This window comes from Ornithodoros turicata, chromosome 1 (assembly GCF_037126465.1).
Source record: "Ornithodoros turicata isolate Travis chromosome 1, ASM3712646v1, whole genome shotgun sequence".
NCBI lineage: Eukaryota > Metazoa > Arthropoda > Arachnida > Ixodida > Argasidae > Ornithodoros > Ornithodoros turicata.
This window is the reverse complement of record NC_088201.1, coordinates 142,729,702-142,749,738: the sequence shown is the minus strand read 5'-3', so window position 1 is coordinate 142,749,738 and position 20,037 is coordinate 142,729,702. Positions and strand designations below refer to the sequence as shown.

General features: G+C 47.4%; 1 protein-coding gene across 1 annotated transcript in view; it reads right to left on the bottom strand.

The window, feature by feature from the left end:
• The window catches only part of LOC135386267 (integrator complex subunit 2 homolog), a 28,662-nt gene extending 15,763 nt beyond the window's left edge, over positions 1-12,899 (bottom strand). The window contains exons 1-3 of the mRNA XM_064616082.1: positions 12,789-12,899; positions 12,250-12,342; positions 11,817-11,840 (exon numbers count right to left, since the gene is read on the bottom strand). Of these exons, the coding sequence (XP_064472152.1) occupies positions 11,817-11,840; positions 12,250-12,342; positions 12,789-12,798 (127 nt within the window). The 5' untranslated portion in view covers positions 12,799-12,899. The remainder of the gene's footprint in view (positions 1-11,816; positions 11,841-12,249; positions 12,343-12,788) is intronic.
• Between the last annotated feature and the right edge of the window lie 7,138 nt (positions 12,900-20,037).

Sequence of the window (20,037 nt, the reverse complement as noted above, 5' to 3'; positions counted from 1 at the left end):
GGTCGTTCCTGTGTTGGGCTTCTTGAGGCCACTTTATGCAAGTAGATCAACTGTGTTCACAGCCGAGAAACTTCTGTTTCATCTCGTGCGTAGGGTGACTCCATTGACGTTTTTCACTAATAAGGAACTAGCGGTGCAAAGCGAGACGTACTGCTCGCGACACAATTGTCTGAAATCGCCTGTTAGTAGTTCTGCAACCAATATTTCCTTGACTACCGTCGAAAATATTGTTAGAATATTCTATTTGAAGATCGACCATATGCTACACGTGTTTCTGATTCGAAATATATGATCTTGCAACACCTCGAGATTTGAGATGGGATAAACCACGGGGTGCTGATTTCATACAACCGTGTCGCAAGGAGTACGTGGTCTTTCCTGTGCTAGGCTTCTTCAAGCCACTCTGTGCAAGTAGATCAATTCTCTGCACAGCTGGAAAGATGTTTCGCCTGGTGCCTAGCGGTGACTCCATCGACCCTTTACACTAACAATGACATATCGGTGCAACGCGAGACGTACGTAGTCCTTCCTATGTGTTGGGCTTCTTGAGGCCACTTTTGCCACAGGTGATCTGCTGTCTGCACAGCTGAGAAATTTGAGTTTCCCGTCGTGCCTGGGGGTGACTCTATTGACCCTTTTCAATAATAATGAGACAGCGGTGCAACGCGAGACGTGCGTGGTGTTTCCTGTGAAGGGCTTATCCAGGCCACTCTACGCTAGTAGGTCAACTGTTGGCGCAGCTGAGAAGGTTGCGTCTTTCCCCGCGTGCCTAGGGGATTAATTCATAGACTGTTTACACTAATAAGGAAATAGCAGTGCAACGCGAGACGCCCGTGGTCTTTCCTGTCAAGGGCTTCCTGAGGCCACTCTATGCAAGTATGGCAACTGTCTGCGCAGCTTTGAACTTTGTGTCCTTGCCCGCCTGCCCAGGGTGGACTTCATTGGCCCTTTGCTCTGATAAGGAGGAAACGGTGCAACGCGAGACGCCCGTGGTCTTTCCTGTGAAGAGCTTCCAGAGGCCACTATATGCAAGTAGGACAACTGTCTGTGCAGCTTTCAAGTTTGTGTCATTCCCCGCCTGCCTAGGGTAGACTTCACTGACCCTTTGCTCTGATGAGGAAACGAGTGCAATGCGAGACGCCCGTGGTCTTTCCTGTGAAGAGCTTCCAGAGGCCACTGTATGCAAGTAGGTCAACTGTCTGTGCAGCTTTGAAATTTGTGTCTTTCCCCGCCTGCCTAGAGTGGAGTTCATTGTCGCTTTGCTCTGATAAGGAGGAAACGGTGCAACGCGAGACGCCCGTGGTCTTTCCTGTGAAGGGCTTCCGAGGCCACTCTACGCAAGTAGGTCAACTCTCAGTGCTTCTTTGAAGTTTGTGTCTTTCCCTGCCTGCGTAAGGTGGACATTATTGACCCTTTGTTCTAATAAGGAGGAAACGGTGCAACGTGAGGCGCACGTGGTCTTTCCTGTGAAGGGCTTCCCGAGGCCACTCTATGCAAGTAGGGAAACTGTCTGTGCAGCTTTAAAGTTTGTCCTTCCCCGCCAGCCTAGGGTAGACTTCATTGACCCTTTACTCTGATAAGGAGGAAACAGTGCAACGCGAGACGCCCGTGGTCTTTCCTGTGAAGAGCTTCCAGAGGCCACTATATGCAAGTAGGTCAACTCTTTGTGCAGCTTTGAAGTTTGTGTTTTCCCCGCCTGCCTAGGGTGGACTTCATCGACCCTTTGCTCTGATAAGGAGGAAACAGTGCAACGCGAGACGCCCGTGGTCTTTCCTGTGAAGAGCTTCCAGAGGCCACTATATGCAAGTAGGTCAACTCTTTGTGCAGCTTTGAAGTTTGTGTTTTCCCCGCCTGCCTAGGGTGGACTTCATCGACCCTTTGCTCTGATAAGGAGGAAACGATGCAACGCGAGACGCCCGTGGTCTTTCCTGTGAAGGGCTTCCTGAGGCCACTCTACGCAAGCAGGTCAACTCTCTGTGCACCTTTGAAGTTTGTGTCTTTCCCCGCCTGCGTAAGGTGGGCATCATTGACCCTTTGTTGTAATAAGGAGGAAACGAGTGCAACGCGAGACGCCCGTGGTCTTTCCTATGAAGAGCTTCCAGAGGCCACTCTACGCAAGTAGATCAACTCTCTGTGCACCTTTGAAGTTCGTGTCTTTCCCCGCTTGCGTAAGGTGGACATTATTGACCCTTGCTAATAAGGAGGAAACGGTGCAACGTGAGGCGCACGTGGTCTTTCCTGTGAAGGGCTTCCCGAGGCCACTCTATGCAAGTAGGGAAACTGTCTGTGCAGCTTTAAAGTTTGTGTCCTTCCCCGCCTGCCTAGGGTAGACTTCATTGACCCTTTGCTCTGATAAGGAGGAAACAGTGCAACGCGAGACGCCCGTGGTCTTTCCTGTGAAGAGCTTCCAGAGGCCACTATATGCAAGTAGGTCAACTCTTTGTGCAGCTTTGAAGTTTGTGTTTTTCCCCGCCTGCCTAGGGTGGACTTCATCGACCCTTTGCTCTGATAAGGAGGAAACGATGCAACGCGAGACGCCCGTGGTCTTTCCTGTGAAGGGCTTCCTGAGGCCACTATATGCAAGTAGGACAACTGTCTGTGCAGCTTTAAAGTTTGTGTCCTTCCCCGCCTGCCTAGGGTAGACTTCATTGACCCTTTGCTCTGATAACGAGGAAACAGTGCAACGCGAGACGCCCGTGGTCTTTCCTGTGAAGGGCTTCCTGAGGCCACTCTATGGAAGTAGGGCAACTGTCTGTGCAGCTTTAAAGTTTGTGTCCTTCCCCGCCTGCCTAGGGTAGACTTCATAGTCCCTTTGCTCTGATAAGGAGGAAACAGTGCAACGCGAGACGCCCGTGGTCTTTCCTGTGAAGAGCTTCCAGAGGCCACTATATGCAAGTAGGTCAACTCTTTGTGCAGCTTTGAAGTTTGTGTTTTTCCCCGCCTGCCTAGGGTAGACTTCATTGACCCTTTGCTCTGATAACGAGGAAACAGTGCAACGCGAGACGCCCGTGGTCTTTCCTGTGAAGGGCTTCCAGAGGCCACTATATGCAAGTAGGTCAACTCTTTGTGCAGCTTTGAAGTTTGTGTCCTTCCCCGCCTGCCTAGGGTAGACTTCATTGACCCTTTGCTCTGATAACGAGGAAACAGTGCAACGCGAGACGCCCGTGGTCTTTCCTGTGAAGGGCTTCCTGAGGCCACTCTATGGAAGTAGGGCAACTGTCTGTGCAGCTTTAAAGTGTGTCCTTCCCCGCCTGCCTAGGGTAGACTTCATAGTCCCTTTGCTCTGATAAGGAGGAAACAGTGCAACGCGAGACGCCCGTGGTCTTTCCTGTGAAGAGCTTCCAGAGGCCACTATATGCAAGTAGGTCAACTCTTTGTGCAGCTTTGAAGTTTGTGTTTTTCCCCGCCTGCCTAGGGTGGACTTCATCGACCCTTTGCTCTGATAAGGAGGAAACGATGCAACGCGAGACGCCCGTGGTCTTTCCTGTGAAGGGCTTCCTGAGGCCACTCTACGCAAGCCGGTCAACTCTCTGTGCACCTTTGAAGTTTGTGTCTTTCCCCGCCTGCGTAAGGTGGGCATCATTGACTCTTTGTTGTAATAAGGAGGAAACGAGTGCAACGCGAGACGCCCGTGGTCTTTCCTATGAAGACCTTCCAGAGGCCACTCTACGCAAGTAGGTCAACTCTCTGTGCACCTTTGAAGTTTGTGTCTTTCCCCGCGTGCGTAAGGTGGACATTATTGACCCTTTGTTCTAATAAGGAGGAAACGGTGCAACGTGAGGCGCACGTGGTCTTTCCTGTGAAGGGCTTCCCGAGGCCACTCTATGCAAGTAGGGAAACTGTCTGTGCAGCTTTAATGTTTGTGTCCTTCCCCGCCTGCCTAGGGTAGACTTCATTGACCCTTTGCTCTGATAACGAGGAAACAGTGCAACGCGAGACGCCCGTGGTCTTTCCTGTGAAGGGCTTCCTGAGGCCACTATATGGAAGTAGGTCAACTCTTTGTGCAGCTTTGAAGTTTGTGTTTTTCCCCGCCTGCCTAGGGTGGACTTCATCGACCCTTTGCTCTGATAAGGAGGAGACGATGCAACGCGAGACGCCCGTGGTCTTTCCTGTGAAGGGCTTCCTGAGGCCACTCTACGCAAGCAGGTCAACTCTCTGTGCACCTTTGAAGTTTGTGTCTTTCCCCGCCTGCGTAAGGTGGGCATCATTGACCCTTTGTTGTAATAAGGAGGAAACGAGTGCAACGCGAGACGCCCGTGGTCTTTCCTATGAAGACCTTCCAGAGGCCACTCTACGCAAGTAGGTCAACTCTCTGTGCACCTTTGAAGTTTGTGTCTTTCCCCGCGTGCGTAAGGTGGACATTATTGACCCTTTGTTCTAATAAGGAGGAAACGGTGCAACGTGAGGCGCACGTGGTCTTTCCTGTGAAGGGCTTCCCGAGGCCACTCTATGCAAGTAGGACAACTGTCTGTGCAGCTTTAAAGTTTGTGTCCTTCCCCGCCTGCCTAGGGTAGACTTCATTGACCCTTTGCTCTGATAACGAGGAAACAGTGCAACGCGAGACGCCCGTGGTCTTTCCTGTGAAGGGCTTCCTGAGGCCACTATATGGAAGTAGGTCAACTCTTTGTGCAGCTTTGAAGTTTGTGTTTTTCCCCGCCTGCCTAGGGTGGACTTCATCGACCCTTTGCTCTGATAAGGAGGAGACGATGCAACGCGAGACGCCCGTGGTCTTTCCTGTGAAGGGCTTCCTGAGGCCACTCTACGCAAGCAGGTCAACTCTCTGTGCACCTTTGAAGTTTGTGTCTTTCCCCGCCTGCGTAAGGTGGGCATCATTGACCCTTTGTTGTAATAAGGAGGAAACGATGCAACGCGAGACGCCCGTGGTCTTTCCTGTGAAGGGCTTCCTGAGGCCACTATATGCAAGTAGGACAACTGTCTGTGCAGCTTTAAAGTTTGTGTCCTTCCCCGCCTGCCTAGGGTAGACTTCAATGACCCTTTGCTCTGATAACGAGGAAACAGTGCAACGCGAGACGCCCGTGGTCTTTCCTGTGAAGGGCTTCCTGAGGCCACTATATGGAAGTAGGGCAACTGTCTGTGCAGCTTTAAAGTTTGTGTCCTTCCCCGCCTGCCTAGGGTAGACTTCATAGTCCCTTTGCTCTGATAAGGAGGAAACAGTGCAACGCGAGAAGCCCGTGGTCTCTCCTGTGAAGAGCTTCCAGAGGCCACTATATGCAAGTAGGTCAACTCTTTGTGCAGCTTTGAAGTTTGTGTTTTTCCCCGCCTGCCTAGGGTGGACTTCATCGACCCTTTGCTCTGATAAGGAGGAAACGATGCAACGCGAGACGCCCGTGGTCTTTCCTGTGAAGGGCTTCCTGAGGCTACTCTACGCAAGCAGGTCAACTCTCTGTGCACCTTTGAAGTTTGTGTCTTTCCCCGCCTGCGTAAGGTGGGCATCATTGACCCTTTGTTGTAATAAGGAGGAAACGAGTGCAACGCGAGACGCCCGTGGTCTTTCCTATGAAGACCTTCCAGAGGCCACTCTACGCAAGTAGGTCAACTCTCTGTGCACCTTTGAAGTTTGTGTCTTTCCCCGCGTGCGTAAGGTGGACATTATTGACCCTTTGTTCTAATAAGGAGGAAACGGTGCAACGTGAGGCGCACGTGGTCTTTCCTGTGAAGGGCTTCCCGAGGCCACTCTATGCAAGTAGGGAAACTGTCTGTGCAGCTTTAATGTTTGTGTCCTTCCCCGCCTGCCTAGGGTAGACTTCATTGACCCTTTGCTCTGATAAGGAGGAAACAGTGCAGCGCGAGACGCCCGTGGTCTTTCCTGTGAAGAGCTTCCAGAGACCACTATATGCAAGTAGGTCAACTCTTTGTGCAGCTTTGAAGTTTGTGTTTTTCCCCGCCTTCCTAGGGTGGACTTCATCGACCCTTTGCTCTGATAAGGAGGATACGATGCAACGCGAGACGCCCGTGGTCTTTCCTGTGAAGGGCTTCCTGAGGCCACTATATGCAAGTAGGACAACTGTCTGTGCAGCTTTAAAGTTTGTGTCCTTCCCCGCCTGCCTAGGGTAGACTTCATTGACCCTTTGCTCTGATAACGAGGAAACAGTGCAACGCGAGACGCCCGTGGTCTTTCCTGTGAAGGGCTTCCTGAGACCACTATATGGAAGTAGGGCAACTGTCTGTGCAGCTTTAAAGTTTGTGTCCTTCCCCGCCTGCCTAGGGTAGACTTCATAGTCCCTTTGCTCTGATAAGGAGGAAACAGTGCAACGCGAGACGCCCGTGGTCTTTCCTGTGAAGAGCTTCCAGAGGCCACTATATGCAAGTAGGTCAACTCTTTGTGCAGCTTTGAAGTTTGTGTTTTTCCCCGCCTGCCTAGGGTGGACTTCATCGACCCTTTGCTCTGATAAGGAGGAAACGATGCAACGCGAGACGCCCGTGGTCTTTCCTGTGAAGGGCTTCCTGAGGCCACTCTACGCAAGCAGGTCAACTCTCTGTGCACCTTTGAAGTTTGTGTCTTTCCCCGCCTGCGTAAGGTGGGCATCATTGACCCTTTGTTGTAATAAGGAGGAAACGAGTGCAACGCGAGACGCCCGTGGTCTTTCCTATGAAGACCTTCCAGAGGCCACTCTACGCAAGTAGGTCAACTCTCTGTGCACCTTTAAAGTTTGTCTTTCCCCGCGTGCGTAAGGTGGACATTATTGACCCTTTGTTCTAATAAGGAGGAAACGGTGCAACGTGAGGCGCACGTGGTCTTTCCTGTGAAGGGCTTCCCGAGGCCACTCTATGCAAGTAGGGAAACTGTCTGTGCAGCTTTAAAGTTTGTGTCCTTCCCCGCCTGCCTAGGGTAGACTTCATTGACCCTTTGCTCTGATAACGAGGAAACAGTGCAACGCGAGACGCCCGTGGTCTTTCCTGTGAAGGGCTTCCTGAGGCCACTCTATGGAAGTAGGGCAACTGTCTGTGCAGCTTTAAAGTTTGTGTCCTTCCCCGCCTGCCTAGGGTAGACTTCATAGTCCCTTTGCTCTGATAAGGAGGAAACAGTGCAACGCGAGACGCCCGTGGTCTTTCCTGTGAAGAGCTTCCAGAGGCCACTATATGCAAGTAGGTCAACTCTTTGTGCAGCTTTGAAGTTTGTGTTTTTCCCCGCCTGCCTAGGGTGGACTTCATCGACCCTTTGCTCTGATAAGGAGGAAACGATGCAACGCGAGACGCCCGTGGTCTTTCCTGTGAAGGGCTTCCTGAGGCCACTCTACGCAAGTAGGTCAACTCTCTATGCACCTTTGAAGTTTGTGTCTTTGCCCGCCTGCGTAAGGTGGACATCATTGACCCTTTGTTGTAATAAGGAGGAAACGAGTGCAACGCGAGACGCCCGTGGTCTTTCCTATGAAGAGCTTCCAGAGGCCACTATATGCAAGTAGGTCAACTGTCTGCGCAGCTTTGAAGTTTGTGTCTTTCCCCGCCTGCGTAAGGCTGCTATTATTGACCCTTTGTTCTAATAAGGAGGAAACGGTGCAACGCGAGGCGCCCGTGGTCTTCCCTGTGAAGGGCTTCCTCAGCCTACTCTATGCAAGTAGGTCAACTGTCTGTGAAGCTTTGATGTTTCCGTCTTTCCCCGCCTGCCTAGGGTGGAGTTCATGGACCCTTTGCACTAATAAGGAGGAAACGGTGCAACGCGAGACGCCCATGGTCTTTCCTGTGAAGGGCTTCCTGAGGCTACTCTATGCAAGTAGGTCAACTGTCTGTGAAGCTTTGATGTTTGCGTCTTTCCCCGCCTGCCTAGGGTGGACTTCATGGACCCTTTGCTCTAATAAGGAGGAAACAGTGCAACGCGAGACGCCCATGGTCTTTCCTGTGAGGGGCTTCCTGATGCTACTCTATGCAAGTAGGTCAACTGTCTGTGAAGCTTTGATGTTTGCGTCTTTCTCCGCCTGCCTAGGGTGGACTTCATTGACCCTTTGCACTAATAAGGAGGAAACGGTGCAACGCGAGACGCCCATGGTCTTTCCTGTGAAGGGCTTCCTGAGGCTACTCTATGCAAGTAGGTCAACTGTCTGTGAAGCTTTGAAGTTGGCGTCTTTCCCCGCCTGCGTAGGGTGGACATCATTGACGCTTTGCACTAATAAGGAGGAAACTGTGCGACGCCAGGCGGCCGTGGTCTTTCCTGTGAAGGGCTTCCTGGGGCCTCTCTATGCAAGTAGGTGAGCTGTTGGTGGAGCCCCCAGTTTCACACTCTCCCCTATTTGCCGTGGTGCAACCTTCTCCCTTCCAATCAGCTCAAAGTTGCAAGGCGTACGAGGTTTCTTCTGTGGAGAACCATGTCTGTCTACGAATATCACTTATTGTTAATTGCCTTGTGAGCGGACACAACTTTGTTACTTCTCAAGCTCTTCCTCCTCTCATATGCAAGGGCACAGTCATAGCGTAGAGAAGTTTGAGTCTCCTTTAGCTCCAAAGGAGTCTCGAAACTAGTTTTGACGACTCTTGAGATATAGCACAAAGGATAAAACATAAAAATAGGCATGTGACACCATTCTACTTACTCGCCTGCATGTGTACGAAGAAAATATATAGCTGTTATGCACGATAACGCAAAACGTGGTAGAATGTCCAAAGCCCACCTAACAAAATAACGCCTGGTCGAGAACTGACGTAGGCGCACCCAAACCGAACCAAAATCACAGTTATGCTTCCAGCGGTCACTTCCTAGAGCAATTGAGTTTTGAGTTTCTGTGAACATCTTGTGGAGTTCCTTTCCGGTCGACCGAGACTCAATAGAATATAATAACAATATAAATTTATTGTACATTTCTCAATACAGGTTTCATTGCAGGGCCATTGCTTTCGTGTTGAACACTGCTGAGTTGGCTCAAAAAGAACTCAACATAATTTGTGTTTCACAATTATCAATGCTGACTCTATTGCAGAATTACTATTGCTTTTTTGTTGAGCTTGAAAACTGCTATGGAAGTTCTGTTGAACTGCCTCAATATAGCCTATAAATTTTTTGTTGAAGAACCGCATGGAATTTCTCTTGCCGGAGACTATTATATAATATGGAACTATTTATATAATATTGACAGGTGTTGAAAATTGGGCACTGCAATCTGCTCAGATCCTGTTGTGTGAAACGGTAGATACCTGTCTTGAAAGCAACATGTGCACATGGCCTCACTTGGAAATTATATTGAAATTATGTTGAAATGTTTCAATATAGCCCATAAATTTTCTGCTGAAAAAAACTAGATTTTCAATATCCGAAACTACTGACGTATTTTCGACCGGTGTTCAAAATTGACTTCCGTGTACCTCTTGAAATTCTGTTGAGCTCCTGTTGTGCGAAAGTGTATTGATGTTTTGAATTAACCTCTTTTGAAAAGCAACACGTGGCTATCATGAGCACACGTATAGGATCATTGAGACAATCCTCGGTGTCATTCGCAATAGCGTCATTTTCCAGTGCTTTGAGGACGTCCACGTCTGAGCACGTAGCATGAGCAACTAGAAAGACATATGGAGCAATGGCATTTCCTACCTAAGAGAAAACAGGTACTATGGATTGCTTAATAGAGGAAACCGACAGACACGGAAAACGGAAGGACAGCCAAATAAAGCAGATCCCCAGTTTGTTTTGTCTGTCCTTCTTTGCCTCTTTGCCTTGGTTCCTTGCCTTGGCCTCTTTGTCCTTCTTTGCCTTGTTTTTTTCTAGTACGCATCTTACCAGCTTTCGCCTGCACACTTTCCCTCCTACACTTAGTCTTTCATTCTGACTCAGAGGCAAGCAGGACTCTCGAATTTGCGGAAGCTCGTAAGAAAAGCAATATATTGTATATGTTTTCTCTTAGGAAGGAAATGCAAGCGCTGCATATGCCTTTCTAACTACACATGCTACGTGCTCTGAGGTGGACGTCCTGAAAGGACTTGCAGATTAAGCTATTGCGAATGTCACTGAGAATTTCCTTGATGATCCTTCACGTGTGCCAATGATGGCCACGCGTTGCTCGTCAACACAGGTTAAATAAAGCATGAATACACTGACACAACAGGAGCTCAAGCGAATTCCAAGAAGTACGCGGTGGTCAATTTTCAACACCTGACATGCCAATATGTCAATAGCTCCGGCAATAGAAAAACTTGTCTTTTCCAGCAGAAAATTTAGAGACTACCGTATTTTCACGCGTATGTATTAGCCGCGGCTTATGCGCGATTTTTTTTTCTCACGGGCGCCCTGCGGCTTATCCACCGGTGCGGCTTATCTGATGACTATTGTTTCCTGGTATTTCCCTATACGCCGATTTTAACGAAAGGGCCGACAGTGCCTCTGGAACAGCACTGCCCTGCAGATGCACGAACAGTGCGTAACAGGGACGGGTCCACATTCGAGTAGATTGATCTTCCTGGTGCATTCCCCCAAGCAGCTTTAAGGAAAGTGGTGACAGTGATTCACGTCTTCTGGAAGATCACTGACCCACCAGTCCACGAAAAACCCCCCACAAGGGCACAATCCGATCTTGGTAGAACTCCAGAACTGACCTCCTCTGTTGTACACTGTGCCGATCCCGGAGTATGGACCACAGTCGTCTCGTATTGCCCGCGGCTTATCTGCGGGTGCGGCTTATCTGCCAGAAAATTTTCAAAACGTCCCAAAAACGCGTCCTGCGGCTTATCTGCGGTGCGGCTTATACGCGTGAAATTACGGTATATTGAGGCATTTCAACAAAATTTTCATCCCACGTGCACGAGTTGCTTTTCGACGGAGGTTAAATAAAGAACGAATAAGGTTTCACGCAACAGTAGCTCAGCAGAATGCAGTGGCTAATTGTCAACACATGCCAATAATCTCTCCATAGCTTGGTAATAGAAATTCTGGAATTTTTTCAACACAAAATTTATAGGCTACATAGACACAGTTCAAGATTATTTGAACATAATTTCTACAGCAGTTTTCATGAAGGTAGTCATGGAGACGAACAGCCTGAGTCGCATGGGCAGTCACTGGCAGGCACAGACCTTCCCTGTTTGAAATGCTCCGCGTCTATTGGCTATAGCGGTTGACATCACGACCTTACACGCCCACGTAGCGGAGCGCGGATAGGGGACGTGTATGAGGCCTTCTTTAGCTCAGTAAGCTTTGGTTTGGCAGAAAGCGACAGCTCTACATAGTCTTCTGCTTCGACGCTAGAAGCTTCCAATCTACACAAGATTGATTCGTCGTCCTCGTACATTAAAGCTAGGCAATGTTTCGTTTCTATTCCGTGTAAGCGCCGCGCACCATCTGTAGTTATGGGCGTGGGCAGATAGTAAGAGGACAGCATTCAGGAGACGAGGTTATGCGCGTCATAGGCTGTACTCGGGGGAACTCCAGCAACATTCGCCTGCAAACCCTGGCCAAAACCTCATGGAAAACATGGGAGAGCACAGCCGATGAGAGGACTCGAAGACACCGCCGCGAGGTCTTCAGCACGACGAAAGAGCGGATGCTTTATCCAGTCAGACATGTAGTTGGTCACGTCACCCTTTGTTCGACCTTGTGTCGCTTTCCGTTGACTTCGTGATGTGTACACTTCCGAGGTCAATATCATGGTGCAGTTCTTGAATTTTTGAACAAGGAATGGATAGTACAGGCTGTACTCATGAACGGCAGAAAAATTACCAAGGGACGTATGCGATTGCCGTCTACATACAGTGCAAAATAGATCTGAAATTGTTTTCAGGTTGCTACATAACAGGCAACAAGCACGCCTGCAGAAGTCATCTGGACAAATGCAGAGTGAAGCTTACTGAACGCTTATGTATATGAAGCGGGTACTCACCCCCTCTGTCTTGTTCGCCCGTACCTGCAATGCAGATTCCAGTTAGAACGAAATCGGGAGAGCATCTCTCTAATAAATCGTAACTTTGTTTTGTACGGCAACCTCCCGCTATATAGAGGTCCTTATGCAGGGACATTTCGGTACATTGCGTTATTCGGAAATGATTTCAGACAGAACCGACCCAATCACATGGGGTCAAAACAGGATTGTCCGCCATTCTGTTGGCTCAGGCCATTTCGATAGTGACGTAGGTCATTCACGGGTCGTTTAATATTTCTCAGTTACTGCACTCCGCGAATATTACATGTGGCAATTAACGAACGAGAACTGACACCAAGGTTCGCCGGACTTACTACGGTCGTGTCATCTCTCTAGAGGGGCAACGTCAGTAAATAAGCTTGTTGCTTGCAAAAATTCGTTGAGATGTACGCACCGGAGGTGTCGATGTGCGATCCACCAACGTCCTCGATTGCGGTCTCGGTGAACGCCGACTGGTCGTATATTGACATTTCGGACTCCGATGGTTCTAGAAAGAATCAAAGGTTCTCAACAGAGGCTCTTAAAACATCCAGTAGGACACAAACAAAAGCACACCGAAATGGCCACACAGAAAGTTATGTCGCCCTGAACCTATTCGACGGATTGTGTCACTTTCCTGTGACCTCGTATTCGTAACATTGTCTGTACTACCTCCTGCTTTTAAGATAACATACTACACTACACGCTGCTCTGATACGACCCTACTATTACTATAACAGTACACAACATTGGGATTGATGTGGACCCGGATATATTAGCGAAGTAAAACAATGATGCAGTGCAGTTAAACAATAAATGTACTTTGAATTGCTCGCAAAAGAACGACAACACCACCAACAAGGTTAGGAAAACCGTGGATGGGCCTACTTGAAGCCACAGCCGTCCATTAAACGTTAGTGAACTCCTTGTACAATGCCTAAATGTTTCGCTCACCGTACGCCATTGCTTGTACAGTTCAACAGGAGGCTGACAGGATCTCGCGTACAGCACTCCGAGCAGCACTTCAAGATAATTCGATATGTGTGGTGCGCGCGCTATTGTGCCTCTTCTATCTTGGACTGGATTGCATCTTCAGAAAAAGGAAGAAGTTAAACTCGTGACTCTCTATATTTGTTGTGATCACGGGGATCAGAAATAGCTTAACAGTGCCCGGCAATAATTGGGACGAACCTGGTAGCGTAGATCAATCTTGTAGAGCCCCACACTCTGTTGCAATCTGCACGCTGCAAATGCGTACAATACTTTAGCGATGCTGACGGCTACGGCTTGGCAACAACGTATGAGCACGACTTACAGGATATTGAAGCCTACCGGATATTTTTCTTATATCCTGTAATCATCGCCTGCTTTGTCGAGCACTGACCGCATTTTTTTTTGGACATTGGACAACTGTCCTCATATTACTCAAGAATATACTTGGGGCAATATTTCGGTTCTGTCCAGAAATGCCCAGAGTTCCTCTATCCAGTGATTCGGCGTAGCCAATGCAGGTAATGATGGGCAGAGTACCCCAAAAACGCACTTAAAGTAAAAGTACACAATTTATTGGCATCAATGGTACTTGAATTGCGGTAGAAAGTACGATAGTGTAGTTTAATGCACATAAACAAAGCAATGTACATGAAGTAAAGTACAATATGCTAGGAAAGGTACACTTTAAACGGACTGTCGTATCTTTCCGGTCCATTCCGAAACTAGAGTGCCATTTTTCTCCTCGTTCATCACCGACAACGATGCCGAAAATCCGACGCGAATTAGTAGAGTTGGTGCTGTACAATTTAATGCAATGCATGACAAGAGCAGACAACGGATGTTGAGAGCATTCCGGAATTCACTCTCTGGAAGTCGGAGAAAACGTCACCTGGACAAGGCCAATCAGTGAGCGCCCTCTGGTGCGGACAAAGCGAATCATGGAGCAAACAGAGACACCTTTGCGTCGGACAGCCGGGCAGGAGTGATGGTGTCTGCAGGTTGCGGAGAGGTCTCAGGTCGGCTCGTGGAATGCCGTTTCTGGTTAGCGTTGTTCGCGTCTGTACAGCCAGGAGCGCAACATCGTGTTCCACGGACCATGGTCAGCATACACACTGGTAAGCGAAAGTCGGCGTATTTACCGACCTTTCACTTAGTACATTGCAGTGCGAATACGAAACAGATAATCTTGGAAACAATCACCAGCGCTGCACTCCCAATCGCCCCCATGCCCGGCATAAGTCATTCTGCCTTACCTGCAGAGGGAGTGCGAATTGTTAAAACTCGTTGTATTTAATATGCAAGCTGTTTTCGGAATATATACTTTGCCATGTAGACTATTAAACCATGCCAAACATTATCGTATCGGTCGCATACACACCTTTTGCAGACACACCTTTCCGGACGCGACAGTCCTGTATCAGAGAACAAGGACCAGTCAAAAACAGGGACAACGACACAAGAAGACACACAAACAGAGGCTCCACTATCAACAAGTTTTTACTGAACTACACAAGCACATTTATAACCAATGGTATAGAGGGGAAAAAGGGGGCAAAAACGGAACACACGTGGGGGCCATAATAACACGAGGAACAACCGGATCTAACTACTCAACTCCAGCTTTTAGTCTGCATTCCAAGAACCCAAACTCTTCCCTTGTTAGCGATATCGACGGCTCACTAACACATTTATCAGACCCATACTTCATTATCAAAAAGACCTCGAAAATTTCTCTTTCATTCTTGGATTTGAATCGTCCTCTAATCTTTGTTCTCGGAAATTCTGGAACGCAACCGCGGACCCTTACGTGTTCGTGCAAGGTACCCCCACCCGTTTTATTTACACAATTCTTATGTTCCATTAAACGTTCATTTAGGCACCGGCCAGATTGGCCGACATAAACCTTATCACACGAAAGTGGGATTTCATAAACAATAGACCTTTTACATTCCACAAGAGGACACCTATGCTTCTTCTCGCACTCTAGTGATACCTGTTCTTGATTCGTTAACCTAACGAGAGAAGATAGCCTAGAAAAAGACTTAAAAACTACAGGTACACCGAACCTTCCTGCCAATTTTTTTAAATGATGCGACGTTTTATGAATATATGTAATCACCCCCGGTCTACCTTCCAATCTTACATGGGAACTCTTTAGAACCTTAACCTCTGTAAGCAACCTACGGAGGATCATCAGCAGTACCTGCCGAGGAAAACCAGCTTCTTCAAGGCGGTTCAACTGTAGCACAACGCTTTCAGACATGGTATGCACACAAGATTTCTGGAGGGCCTTCCTAAGGGTAACACAGGTTTCCTGGACCTTTGTTTGTACTGCCAACAAATATGTTCTGGACCTTCAGAAATACATAGGTCAAGAAACTGGAGTTTGCCACCCACAGGTTTCTCATGTGTAAATTCCAAACCCAGTCCAAAAGAGTAAAACACATTCAGAACTGCATTCTCTTCCAACTCACTATCAAAAAACAGAAGAAAATCATCTACAAATCTAAAAACCGTCTTTACACCTAAATTCTGCAAGGATTCCTTAATGCTAACATCATTGCCCCCAAAAAATATCTGACAGAAGCGGAGCAATGCTGGAACCAATACACACCCCTGATTTTTGAGTATAAATCTGCTCGCCAAAAGAGACCCTTAACGACTTTAAATACAGCATGAGTAACTCTACAAAGTCATCAACACTAACGCCGCAATCATTTTGAAAGCCGACAACACCACTCTGTTCAATGCAAAGCTTTACACAGTGCTTCAAACCTTCAGTAGGAAGGGAGTAATATAAGTCCTTTATATCAACCGACATAAATTTGAAAGCGACCCCTTCATTTTCCTGCAAAAATTTTCCTTCGTGTTTTTATGGCCCCCACGTGTGTTCCGTTTTTGCCCCCTTTTTTCCCCTCTATATCATTGGTTATAAATGTGCTTGTGTAGTTCAGTAAAAACTTGTTGATAGTGGAGCCTCTGTTTGTGTGTCTTCTTGTGTCGTTGTCCTGTTGTTGACTGCTCCTTGTTCTCTGAGTCATGTACCAACAAGCCCATCAAGCTACTCTAGTCCTGTATCACCCGGTATCGCCGCGTATCATCGTTTGCTGGTGACAAAATTTGACAAACTGATTGTTTTGATCAGGCTCAATGCCAATGCAAACACTTTTTGCAATGGTAGTTTTGAAATCCAGTTTTGAAGTCAGTGCTTACTCTTCAGTATGAAGTGTAATAGATGGCGGTATTTACGTTTACATCTATAAGTATTTTCCCCCGATCAACCCGTTGATGTATCTCTTGCAAACGTATGAAAAGGGCAATTTCATTTTACTGTTAAAAATACTGCTTCTAGACATGAACTATACTGGATATATTCTGTTTGTTGTCTTTGCATGTCCAGTTCGGTACTTTGTACTTCAAGGGAAACTACAAGAAGTTCTGCAAGTACAGTACGTAGTACGCAATTAGAAATCTACTAGTACTTGGTACTTGGTACTTCAAGTACCAACTTTGAGTACTTGGTACTTCAAGTACTTCCCATCACTAACTACAGGAGTGCTGTTCACCCTTCGAGGCACACCTTGTTGCACCTCACCTGCACAATTATCACCTTACTGTCTGAACCTTCTGTAGCCTAGTGTTAAGATGATTGCATTCGACTCCAACTCTGGGACGAGCGCGCGTTCCAATATTGGCACCCAATGTGCTATGTGGGTGGTGCTGCTCCGTTCTCCACAGACGCTATCGGGCGAATGTCGGCACAGTTCGTTGTGAAGCCTGCACAGGACGCACAATTCAACCGTACTGGTAGGCATAATAGGGCGACATAAGAACTGGTGATAATATAATCGAAAATATAAAATATTATATAATATATAATAATTATAAATGATCATAACATATATAATATAAAATATAATATATGCCGCTCTATCCTCGTTTTTCAGACGTCTGATGTCATATTCCCAACACGGGTTTACTGGTTTACTGCGGCTACATCAGATGAGTCAGATTTCATTGCGTAGCTTCATTACATAGGGCAAATGATGGCATTAGGTTCACAAGTCGATACCATCTATTTCGATTTGTTGAAAGTCTTCCACTCAGTCACCCGCTACTGCTACGTAAACTATCGTATTATAGCATATGTGACTCACTGTGTTCATGGTTCTCTTGTTACCTTCGTGGTGGACTAAGTTGTGTACGTATTAATGGTTGTTATTCTAACTCTAACATCGTAGCTTCACGAGTACCTCAAGGGTCGAATGTAGCACATCTACATTTCAATGTTTTTGTAAATGGCTTGCCCGGTTATGTTAAGTACTCTCATGTTCATCACCGTGCAGACAATCACACACCGTCTCTCGATTATGTGTTGCACCCCTCCTCGAGTGGCAGGCAATCGTTCTGCACCCTTTTTTGCTCTTTTTTAGTTTGCCTTGTCCGAGAAGTTAGTGTTTGTGTGTGTTGGGACAACTGACATCGAGATAATCCCATGCGATTCTGAAAGATTTCCAGGTGTCGTAATGTGCCGCACCCGTATCGCGTATATCAGGCTGCACACTATGTGACTGTTGTCTCGCTGTTCGTTCCAGAAAAGGAAGTATTCTTCAGTCGCCCTCTACCTGACCATTACTGCATCGTTTATCAATGTGTATTACAATATTGGCTCCACCCCACGAACGACAAATACGTGACCCACTCAGCCAGGTGCCAAGTGGGCGACGGATAACAAGGTCCGCGATCTCGTAACACGTTCTCTGTGAAAACGCCTTCAAACTTCTCACAGATGCTCTTCGTTCCAGAAAAGGAACTATTATGCAGTCGTCCACTACCTGACCATTACTGCATCGTTTATCAATGTGTATTACAATATTGGCTCCAACCCACGAACGACAAATACGTGACCCACTCAGCCAGGTGCCAAGTGTGCGACGGATAACAAGGTCCGCGATCTCGTAACACGTTCTCTGTGAAAACGCCTTCAAACTTCTCACAGATGCTCTTCGTTCCAGAAAAGGAACTATTATTCAGTCGTCCACTACCTGACCATTACTGCATCGTTTATCAATGTGTATTACAATATTGGCTCCAACCCACGAACGACAAATACGTGACCCACTCAGCCAGGTGCCAAGTGTGCGACGGATAACAAGGTCCGCGATCTCTAACACGTTCTCTGTGAAAACGCCTTCAAACTTCTCACAGATGCTCTTCGTTCCAGAAAAGGAACTATTATTCAGTCGTCCACTACCTGACCATTACTGCATCGTTTATCAATGTGTATTACAATATTGGCTCCAACCCACGAACGACAAATACGTGACCCACTCAGCCAGGTGCCAAGTGTGCGAATGATAACAAGGTCCGCGATCTCGTAACACGTTCTCTGTGAAAACGCCTTCAAACTTCTCACAGATGCTCTTCGTTCCAGAAAAGGAACTATTATTCAGTCGTCCACTACCTGACCATTACTGCATCGTTTATCAATGTGTATTACAATATTGGCTCCAACCCACGAACGACAAATACGTGACCCACTCAGCCAGGTGCCAAGTGGGCGATAGATAACAAGGTCCGCGATCTCGTAACACGTTCTCTGTGAAAACGCCTTCAAACTTCTCACAGATGCTCTTCGTTCCAGAAAAGGAACTATTATTCAGTCGTCCACTACCTGACCATTACTGCATCGTTTATCAATGTGTATTACAATATTGGCTCCAACCCACGAACGACAAATACGTGACCCACTCAGCCAGGTGCCAAGTGTGCGACGGATAACAAGGTCCGCGATCTCGTAACACGTTCTCTGTGAAAACGCCTTCAAACTTCTCACAGATGCTCTTCGTTCCAGAAAAGGAACTATTATTCAGTCGTCCACTACCTGACCATTACTGCATCGTTTATCAATGTGTATTACAATATTGGCTCCAACCCACGAACGAGAAATACGTGACCCACTCAGCCAGGTGCCAAGTGGGCGATAGATAACAAGGTCCGCGATCTCGTAACACGTTCTCTGTGAAAACGCCTTCAAACTTCTCACAGATGCTCTTCGTTCCAGAAAAGGAACTATTCTTCAGTCGTCCACAACCTGACCATTACTGCATCGTTTATCAATGTGTATTACAATATTGGCTCCAACCCACGAACGACAAATACGTGACCCACTCAGCCAGGTGCCAAGTGTGCGACGGATGACAAGGTCCGCGATCTCGTAACACGTTCTCTGTGAAAACGCCTTCAAACTTCTCACAGATGCTCTTCGTTCCAGAAAAGGAACTATTATTCAGTCGTCCACTACCTGACCATTACTGCATCGTTTATCAATGTGTATTACAATATTGGCTCCAACCCACGAACGACAAATACGTGACCCACTCAGCCAGGTGCCAAGTGGGCGACGGATAACAAGGTCCGCGATCTCGTAACACGTTCTCTGTGAAAACGCCTTCAAACTTCTCACAGATGCTCTTCGTTCCAGAAAAGGAACTATTATTCAGTCGTCCACTACCTGACCATTACTGCATCGTTTATCAATGTGTATTACAATATTGGCTCCAACCCACGAACGACAAATACGTGACCGACTCAGCCAGGTGCCAAGTGGGCGACGATAACAAGGTCCGCGATCTCGTAACACGTTCTCTGTGAAAACGCCTTCAAACTTCTCACAGATGCTCTTCGTTCCAGAAAAGGAACTATTATTCAGTCGTCCACTACCTGACCATTACTGCATCGTTTATCAATGTATATTACAATATTGGCTCCAACCCACGAACGACAAATACGTGACCCACTCAGCCAGGTGCCAAGTGGGCGACGATAACAAGGTCCGCGATCTCGTAACACGTTCTCTGTGAAAACGCCTTCAAACTTCTCACAGATGCTCTTCGTTCCAGAAAAGGAACTATTATTCAGTCGTCCACTACCTGACCATTACTGCATCGTTTATCAATGTATATTACAATATTGGCTCCAACCCACGAACGAGAAATACGTGACCCACTCAGCCAGGTGCCAAGTGGGCGACGATAACAAGGTCCGCGATCTCGTAACACGTTCTCTGTGAAAACGCCTTCAAACTTCTCACAGATGCTCTTCGTTCCAGAAAAGGAACTATTATTCAGTCGTCCACTACCTGACCATTACTGCATCGTTTATCAATGTATATTACAATACTGGCTCCAACCCACGAACGAGAAATACG